General features: G+C 50.7%; 1 protein-coding gene across 1 annotated transcript; it reads left to right on the top strand.

Annotated features, from left to right (window-relative positions):
- The first annotated feature begins 861 nt into the window (after positions 1-861).
- On the top strand, positions 862-9,143 carry LOC144504773 (butyrophilin-like protein 10). The gene is made up of 5 exons (XM_078230516.1): positions 862-1,209; positions 2,341-2,625; positions 5,080-5,364; positions 6,733-6,867; positions 8,924-9,143. Exons 1-5 carry the CDS (start codon positions 864-866, stop codon positions 8,950-8,952), a joined length of 1,080 nt encoding a protein of 359 aa, XP_078086642.1. The 5' UTR covers positions 862-863; the 3' UTR covers positions 8,953-9,143.
- Positions 9,144-10,054: the final 911 nt, after the last annotated feature.

Below are 10,054 nucleotides of genomic sequence, written 5' to 3'. Positions count from 1 at the left end.
TTATTTCCTGGAGCGTAGAAGAATGAGGGGAGATTTGATAGAGGTGATTTGATTTGATAGAATTATTAGATTTGATAGAATTATGATGGGTAGAGATAGAGTGAATGCAAGCAGGCTTTTTCCACTGAGGCAAGGGGAGAAAAAAACTAGAGGACATGGGTGAAGGGGGAAGAGTTTAAAGGGAATATTAGGGGGGGCTTCTTCACGCAGAGAGTGGTGGGAGTGTGGAATGAGCTGCCGGATAAAGTGGTGAATGTGGACTCACTTTTAACATTTAAGAAAAACTTGGACAGGTACATGGATGAGAGGGGTGTGGAGGGATATGGTCCAAGTGCAGGTCAGTGGGACTCGGCAGAAAAATGGTTGAGCACAGCCAAGAAGGGCCAAAAGGCCTGTTTCTGTGCTGTAATGTTCGATGGTTCTATGGTTCTATCGATATCCCACGGCAGAATCACAATATCCTCATCACAACCTGCCCTTCCACCTATCTTCATATCATCAGCTAATTTAGAGTGGGGTCTGTGTCAGAGCGGGGTCTGTGTTCGAGCGGGGTCTGTGTTAGACGGTGTGGGCTCTGTGTCAGAGGGGGGTCTGTGTTAGAGGGGGGTCTGTGTTCGAGCGGGGCCTGTGTTAGAGGGAGTCTGTGTTAGTGTGGGGTCTGTGTTAGACGGGGGTCTGTATTAGAGTGCGGTCTGTGTTGGACTGTGTGGGGTCTGTGTTATATTGACTGAGGGATGTGTGTGATTGTTGGGTGTTTGACCTGCTCCTGTTGATGGGGGCGCTGTGTCTCTGTGTCTAAGTATTCTCTGTTACACTCCGTCATGAATGGTGATATGAACTGAGTTGTGTTTGCAGTTCCAGGCATGTTCCTTGTGGGATGTGACAGTGACAAGCTCACAATCAGGGTTGGAGAGGATCTGATCACACCATGTTACTTCTATTCACAATACGAACCACAACTTATCTCCGTTCTGTGGGAGAGACTGGGGCCCAGGAGATTGGTTCATCAATACCATATCAGCGGGAGTCTCCTTGACCAACAGGATGCAGCCTATCGAAAGAGAACCCAGATGTTTGAGAATGAGATTGCAGAAGGTAATGTGTCACTGAGATTGAACAATATTAGCCTATTGGATACAGGGACATACAGAGTGAATGTCAGTGCTACCTCAGGCAAAAGCTACAAGGATATCACCATCAAGGTAGGAGGTAAGAACTCTGGATTCAACCCAGTCCCACTACTCACCCATTCAACATGATGTCATTGGCAACATTACAGAGCAAAGTATCCCCATTGTTGGACCTGGGTTCAACTTACAGTTTTCATTGGGGGCCACAGAGAGAAGAGATTGTTTGAAGGGGACAGTGTAGAGGGAGCTTTACTCTGTATCTAACCCCGTGCTGTACCTGTCCTGGGAATGTTTGATGAGGACAATGTAGAGGGAGCTTTACTCTGGATCTAACCCCGTGCTGTACCTGTCCTGAGAGTGTTTGATGGGGACAGTGTTGAGGGAGTTTTACTCTGTATCTAACCCCGTGCTGTACCTGTCCTGGGAGTGTTTGATGGGGACAGTATAGAGGGAGCTTTACTCTGTATCTAACCCTGTGCTGTACCTGTCCTGGGAGTGTTTGATGGGGTAAACACAGCAAGAAGTTTAACAACACCAGGTTAAAGTCCAACAGGTTGATGTCCTGTCCTGGGAGTGTTTGATGGGGGACAGTGTAGAGGGAGCTTTACTCGGTATCTAACCCCGTGCTGTAGCTGTCCTGGGAGTGTTTGATGGGGACAGTGTAGAGGGAGCTTTACTCTGTATCTAACCCCGTGCTGTGCCTGTCCTGGGAGTGTTTGATGGGGGACAGTGTAGAGGGAGCTTTACTCTGTATCTAATCCTGTGCTGTACCTGTCCTGGGAGTGTTTGATGGAGACAGTGTCGAGGGAGCTTTACACTGTATCTAACCTCGTGCTGTACCTGCCTGGGAGTGTTTGATGGGGACAGTATAGAGGGAGCTTTACTCTGTATCTAACCCTGTGCTGTACCTGCCTGGGAGTGTTTGATGGGGACAGTATAGAGGGAGCTTTACTCTGTATCTAACCCTGTGCTGTACCTGTCCTGGGAGTGTTTGATGGGGACATTGTTGGGTGAACTCACTCTAGCTTTATTTGGTGTTTTAACCTGGTTTAGGCCCAGCCCTTGACTTTCCCCTTGTTAAATCTAATGCTCTAATTTTTTCCCGATATTAAAAATAGTAAATTCTACTTGGTGAACATGGAATGAACTGAACTGCTTCTTTATCCTGTGGTGTCTGATAAACAATGTTAATCTTCTTCTGTTCTTTGAGCCATTGGTCACTCTCCCAGATTTTACTCCTTTGTTACGAAGAGGAATCATTCGGTGTTGATCTGTGAGTCTGTGGGCTGGTACCCGGCACCCAGTGTGACCTGGCAAAACTGGCGTGGCCGCAACATCACCAAATACTGGCAGACCCATGAGATGGACAGCAGAGATGGCATGGTGCGCGTGCGCAGTGCAATGGAATTTCCCACTGGCTCCAATGGCAGTTACACCTGCAGCATCTGGAACCCGCTACTCCACCAGGGCACCTTTTCCAATTATACACTGCCCAGTGAGTACCGAACAGTACACCCATAATCCAGCCTTCCACCACCTCCAGCTATCCCTAAGTGTGTTCCAGCCAGTGAAGCAGTCCCATAACGTGTAGGCACTGTTGTAATTTAGGAAGCACAGCAGCCCTGGAACAGCCTCAGAGACATCACCCTGACATCGTTACAATACCCTCAGAAGCATGACAGCCTCTTGGTTTCACATCTGACAGAAAGGCAGCAATTCCTACCAATGCAGCACTCCCTCAATGCTCCCTCCACGTGTGTGTGCCTGTCATTGAAACATAGAAGATAGGAGCAGGAGGAGGCCATTCGGCCCTTCGAGCCTGCTCCGCCATTCATCACGATCGTGGCTGATCATCCAACTCAATCGCCTAATCCTGCTTTTTCCCCATAACCTTTGATCCCATTCGCCCCAAGTGCTATATCCAGCCGCCTCTTGAATACATTCAATGTTTTGGCATCAACTACTTCCTGTGGTAATGAATTCCACAGGTTCACTCTCCTTGGGTGAAGAAATGTCTCCTCATCTCCGTCCTAAATGGTCTACCCCGAATCCTCAGACTGTGACCCCTGGTTCTGGACTCCCCCACCATCGGGAATATCCTCCCTGCATCTACCCTGTCTAGTTCTGTTCGAATTTTATAAGTCTCTATGAGATCCCCCCTCATTCGTCTGAACTCCAGTGAAAACAATCCTAACCTAGTCAATCTCTCCTCATACATCAGTCCCGCCATCCTCGGAATCAGCCTGGTAAACCTTCGCTGTACTCCCTCGAGAGCAAGAACATCCTTCCTCAGAAAAGGAGACCAGAACTGCACACAATACTCTAGGTGTGGCCTCACCAAGGCCCTGTATAATTGCAACAACACATCCCTGCTCCTGTACTCGAAACCTCTCGCAATGAAGGCCAACATTCCATTTGCCTTCTTTACCGCCTGCTGCACCTGCATGCTTACCTTCAGTGACTGGTGCACAAGGACACCCAGGTCCCGCTGCACACTCCCCTCTCCCAATTTACAACCATTCAGGTAGTAAAGACATTCCTTGTTTAGAAAGTTTTAGACGTTGGAGTGAAGGTTTCTGAGAATGAAGTTCCCCCTTCTCTCCTTCACCTCAACAACCCACTGCTGCTCTTCCCAAGCTGGATGGTCTCCCATTGGATGGAAAATCTACCCTCTGGCCATTAATTGGCCAATTTGGGGATCATGGGCAGGTAACAGTTTCCTGCACAGTGTGGGGCTTTGACTCTGACATCGAGGTGCCAAGCCGTAACCCACTCAGCAGGTGTTTGCCCTTCCCCAGGGGACCAGTTTTCTCATTTCACTTTTATATTTCACTCACTCCTTTATCCCCATTTACAACTGTTGTTCATCTGATTTGGTAAATTGTTCATGCTCGATTGTAACTGGCTGTGGCAGTTGGGAGTGTGAGGTGAGGGTGGAGGGTTGTGGGGGGTGGGTAAGGGAAGCGGGGAGAGAGTTGAAGTTCAAACGAGGGGAAGGGACCAAGTAAACAAAGCCTAATCCTTGTTTTGAGCAAGCCTTTTCTTTATTCACTCACAGAATGTGGGTGTTGCCGCCAAGATCAGCATTTGTTACCCCCCTAATTGCCCTTGAAGTGAGTGGCTTATTAGGTCATTGCTTTGGCTCTGGAGTCACATGTAGGCCAGACTGGGTAAGGATGGCAGATTTCCTTCCCTAAACGACATTTGTGAAATAGATAATCAATGATAGCTCTCATGCTCACCATCAGACTCATTTATATTCCAGATTATTTTAAATTAATTGAATTTGAATTCCTGGGAGTGTTTGATGGGGACAGTGTAGAGGGAGCTTCACTCTGTATCTAACCCCGTGCTGTACCTGTCCTGGGAGTGTTTGATGGGGACAGTGTAGAGGGAGCTTTACTCTGGATCTAACCCCGTGCTGTACCTGTCGTGGGAGTGTTTGATGGGGGACAGTGTAGAGGGAGCTTTACTCTGGATCTAACCCCGTGCTGTACCTGTCCTGGGAGTGTTTGATGGGGACAGTGTAGAGGGAGCTTCATTCTGTAACTAACCCCGTGTTGTACCTGTCCTGGGAGTGTTTGATGGGGACAGTGTCGAGGGAGCTTTAATCTGTATCTAACCCCGTGCTGTACCTGTCCTGGGAGTGTTTGATGGGGACAGTGTAGAGGGAGCTTCATTCTGTAACTAACCCCGTGTTGTACCTGTCCTGGGTGGGATGATTGTATTCTTGTCCCAGAGTATCAGTCCAGTGACATTATCACTATGGCCCTGTCTCCATTGACTTCAGGCTCCAGCCCAGGATTAGGCCGCAGGGATGGAGGGTTTCCAGGATTTTGGTGGGGAGTCACTCCCCCATTCTCTAGGGGCTTTTACCATCTAGTTTTATTGAGGGAGAGGGACCTTGAAGTGACGTCGCTAAAAGCTGCTTGTGTTTCCCTTGTGTCAGCTTTAGGGCATGGTCCATACATCCAATCACGGGTAACAGGTGGTGGGCGCTCAGTGCTGACTTGCCAGTCCGCAGGCTGGTACCCCACCCCCGAGGTTAGCTGGCATGATGACCTGGGTCACACCATGACCAAGTTCCTGCAGACTGAACTGACCGATGGCACTGATGGGAGCGTCTCTGTGAAAAGCACATTAAAGTTGGAGGCTGGCTCCAACGGCAATTATACCTGCAGCATCTGGAACCCCGTCTTAAAGCAAGGACTCGATCATCGCTTCACCGTGCTGAGTGAGTAGGACCGGGCGGGAGTTTTATTGCTCGCTGGATAACAATCTAACCACAACAGACTAGCGCAGACTGCCGAAAGTCTGGTGGGCGAGTGGCAGGGGCACCGTGAGAGAGAGCAGTCTGGCACTCATTGTGTTTGGGCAATGGGAGACTAACACTGTGTAAGGTCAGCTTGGTCTCCAGCTCCAGTGAGTATGCCCCAGTCTGTGCCCCACTCCCGGGCGGTGATTTAGGAGTTGTGAACACCACAGGTACAAATCCCATAATGGCTGCTAAACCTCACGCCAGGCCAAAAGTGGGATTTGTGCCTGCAAGATTTCGGTTTGGGATCTTCTGCCACTACCCCGCCCCCCCCCCCACACCCCCCACCACCCCCTACCTCCTCCAATGACACAATGAGGTTCAAGCCCAGAAAAGGCATGAGCCCGATTTCCACATTTTATAAACTCATCCGTGGGTTTGACGCTGTTAATCCCACCCTCAGCGTTGCTTCCCGCCCAGCAAGTCCCACATCACGTTGGCTGGAATCACTACTGGCTTTCAAACACAAATAAAGAGTGCTGATGACCATGCCAGGAACAGAGGTAAGTATAGCCCTGGGGTGGCGAAGACATAGAACATGCCCGGACAGTGTCCTGGCATTGCCCCCCGGCATTGCCCCTGGAACCCTGGCACTGCCTCCTAGCAGTACCAATTTGTGGGGGAGAGGGGGGCTGTTGTCCCAATGCCTGTGGCAGAAGGGGTGCCCTGATACTTGTGGGAGGCGGGGAGTGCCCTGATGCCCATATGGGTGGGTGGGGGGATTTGCCTTGATGCTTGTATGGCGGTTTTGGGGGGAGGCCTCTGTGTCCGTGAGGAGGGACGGGTGGGGTGGTGGGGGGGGGATTTATTTTTTGTGCCGATCACACACCCTAAGCATGGCACCTTGATCTCTGGGAGCCGAGGCCTTGTCAGTTCTACCAGGCCCCATCCTGCTCGAGTGACGGTGAACCCCGTGCCCCGGATTCGCTGTGAACTGGGTAAATCTGGAGAGGAAACCCAGTGGAGAGGTACATGCCGGTTTTCACTCTGAAAACGGCACTCCCTGTGTGTAAGGGCAGTCTGGGCCTAGTGTCTTTGTGCATGGCCCAGCCTGCCTGTTTGTTCCAGCAGTGTAAGTTTTACACTGAGTCAGTCCAGCCTAGGAACCTCACCCCCAGCAAAACCTCCCTTCGAGAACAGCCCAGGCCTCCTGGCCTGCTGAACCCAGATATTGAGTAACAAAGCCATTTATGATCCCAGAGTCCAGAAATGCTTTTATTCTCCAGGATAACAGGAGTTTCTCTCACTGTCGGGATCCACTTTTCTGGAATCTTCTTTACTTTCCAGCTTCCCGATATAAGGAGATCCGATCGCATTGGTATGCAGTCGGCGCCATCATTTCTGCTGCCATCTTCGCCGTTGCCGCGGTGATCAAAGCAAAAAGCTTCATCCGTCCGATAAAGAAGGAAAGGAAAAGCACAGGTGGAGTGTCAGCCCGTCCATCACTGGCTGCTTCCACACTCACCCCCCACCCCCCCCCCCCACACACACACACTCAACCCCCACCCCCCACGCACACACACACTCACCCCCCCCCACACACACACACACACACACACACACTCAACCCCCACCCCCCCCACACACACACACACACACACCCACACACTCACACCCACACACCCCCCACACACTCACACCTCCCCACACACTCACACCCCCCACAAATACATACGCACACTCACCCCCTCCCACACCCCCACACACATCCTCACACTCACCCTCACACACCCCCACACACCCCCCCCACCCACACACACACTCACCCCCCCACACCCCCACACTTACACTCACCCCCACACACCCCTCCACACACTCACACCCCCCTCCCACACACATACACACACTCACCCCCCACACACACCCTCACACTCACCCTCACACTCACCCTCACACACCCCTACACACACCCTTACACCCTCCACACACACACTCACACACTTACCCCCCCCATAGTCCTAAAGACATATCCACACTCACCCTCACACACCCCCACACACTCAACCCGCCCCCCCACACACACACACACTCACCCCCCCATACCCCCACACTCCCACACACACATTCACACTCACCCTTACACACACCCCCACGCACACACACACTCACGCTCACCCTTATACACCCCCACATCCCCCCACCCTCCCCATACACACTCACACCCTCACCCTCACTCACCCCCGCATACACACTCACACTCAACCTCACATACCCCCACACACACATACACACACTCACCCTCACTCTCACCACCCTCACACTCAACCCCACACTCACACCCCCCTCCCACACACATACACACACTCACCCCCCACACCCCCACACACACCCTCACACTCACCCTCACACACCCCTACACACACCCTTACACCCTCCACACAAACACTCACACACTTACCCCCCCCCATAGTCCTAAAGACATATCCACACTCACCCTCACACACCCCCACACACTCAACCCGCCCCCCCCACACACACACACACTCACCCCCCCATAACCCCACACTCCCACACACACATTCACACTCACCCTTACACACACCCCCACGCACACACACACTCACGCTCACCCTCATACACCCCCACATCCCCCCACCCTCCCCATACACACTCACACCCTCACCCTCACTCACCCCCGCATACACACTCACACTCAACCTCACATACCCCCACACACACATACACACACTCACCCTCACTCTCACCACCCTCACACTCATCCCCACACTCACACCCCCCCACACACACATACACACACTCACCCTCACACTCACCACGCCCACACTCACCCACAAACACACACACACACACACACACACACATACACACAGACACAAACACACTCACACCCCCACACTTACACGTGGAGACTTATACTGATGCAGACACACACACACAAAGAGACACACACAAACAAATGTGCTAATCTTTACAGCAAACTTTATTGAGATGTTAAAAATCCTGGAACTAAAGGAAATAGTGAGCTTCTTCGAGAAAGGAAGAGAAAGAGAGGGGGGAGAGAGGGAGAAAACGAGAGAGTGAGAGAAACAGAGAGAAAAAGAGTGAACTGGAGAGAGAGAAAGAGAAAGAAAGGAAGATAGAGGGCAAGAGAGAGCGAGAGACAGACAGGCAGACAGAGAGAGATACAGAGAGAGAGAGAGAGGTGGTATACGATTCTGATGAAAAAGATATCCAATCTGGAATGCGAACAGTTTCTTGCTTCACAGGTACTGTCAGAATGCTGACTATTTCCACATTTTCTGTTTTTCTTTGGTAGAAGGAGAGAGAGTGAGAGTGAAAACAAATGGGATCAAGAGGAGAGAGAGTGAGTGTGGAGAAGGGTGGTATGAGTGAACAAAAAGGAGTATTGGAGGAGTAACTGAGTGAGGAACGGGGGAGACAGCCAGAGTCCCACTTTAGTGAGAGGCTGCATTTATTGTCCAGTGTTAAATGTAACTTTCACTTCTGCTGTGCACAGGCCATTCTGCTTATTCTGCAGCAGAGTGACGAGGCTGGGAGACGGAGGAAGATTCGGAATCTCCAGGAACAATCCGGAACATCACATTGGAAATGAGTGGGGTTCGGTCAAGGATCACACTGCAATTTACCTCTGGACAGGAATCCTGCATCAAAGACTGATCGTAACATAGAGAGGATTGGTCTTGAACAGATTAAATAATATATATTGTTAGCCACATATTATACTTGTTTGATGATTATAATGTGAGATTATGGGGGGAGTGACAGAGCTTTCCTTGACTCCCCAGTCCGTGTCCACCCAGGGTCACGCTTGCCAATCATGATGTGGAGGTGTTGGCATTGCACTGTGGTAAGCACAGTAAGAAGTCTCACAATGCCAGGTTAAAGTCCAACAGGTTTATTTGGTAGCACGAGCTTTCAGAGCGCTGCTCCTTCATCAGGTGAGTGGAGAGTTGGAGTCACAAACAGGGCATATATAGACAGAGACACAATTGTAAGATAATGGTTGGAATGCGAATCTTTACAGGTAATCAGGTCTTTACAGGTACCGACAATGTGAGTGGAGAGAGGGTTAAGCACAGGTTAAAGAGATGTGAATTGTCTCCAGCCAGGAGTAAGTTACTGAGATTTTGCAAACCCAGTTAGTATGGTGGGGGTTACAGATAGTATGACATGAACCCAAGATCCCGGTTGAGGCCGTCCTCATGGCTATCAGTTTCTGCTCGGCAGTTCTGCGTTGTCGTGGGTCTTGAAGGCCATCTTGGAGAGCGCTTACCCGAAGATCAGAGGCTGAATGCCCTTGACTGCTCAAGCGTTCCCTGACAGGAAGGGATCACTCCTGCCTGGTGATTGTCGAGTGATGTCCGTTTATCCGTTGTCATAGCGTTTGCATGGTCTTGCCAATGTACCTACTCTTGCTAATGGGGGAGTGTGAAGATTGTAGAGAGGGACTGAGAGTGAGCTCAGTGGAGCCTCATTGGGCAGAGTTGAGTCAATGACAGAATCATTGTAGAGAGTCTCAGGGCTTTGTTCAAGGACATAGGGAGCAGGCGCAAGGGAAAAATTACAGAGGGGACACAATGCTGGTTGGAGAGACGGATTAGAAGATGCTCTCGAATAGATGGTGTGC

The sequence above is a fragment of the Mustelus asterias genome, chromosome 15 (assembly GCF_964213995.1).
Source record: "Mustelus asterias chromosome 15, sMusAst1.hap1.1, whole genome shotgun sequence".
In the NCBI taxonomy this organism is placed as follows: Eukaryota; Metazoa; Chordata; class Chondrichthyes; order Carcharhiniformes; family Triakidae; genus Mustelus; species Mustelus asterias.
Note: the sequence above shows the minus strand (reverse complement) of the source record. Positions and strands in the feature narration are given on the sequence as shown.

Coding starts and splice junctions, on each gene's coding strand:
- LOC144504773 (XM_078230516.1), top strand. CDS start 864: ATGTTCCTTGTGGGATGTGACAGTGACAAGCTCACAATCAGGGTTGGA. Junction 1,210..2,340: donor TATCACCATCAAGGTAGGAG/GTAAGAACTCTG, acceptor CTGTTCTTTGAG/CCATTGGTCACTCTCCCAGA. Junction 2,626..5,079: donor TTCCAATTATACACTGCCCA/GTGAGTACCGAA, acceptor CCCTTGTGTCAG/CTTTAGGGCATGGTCCATAC.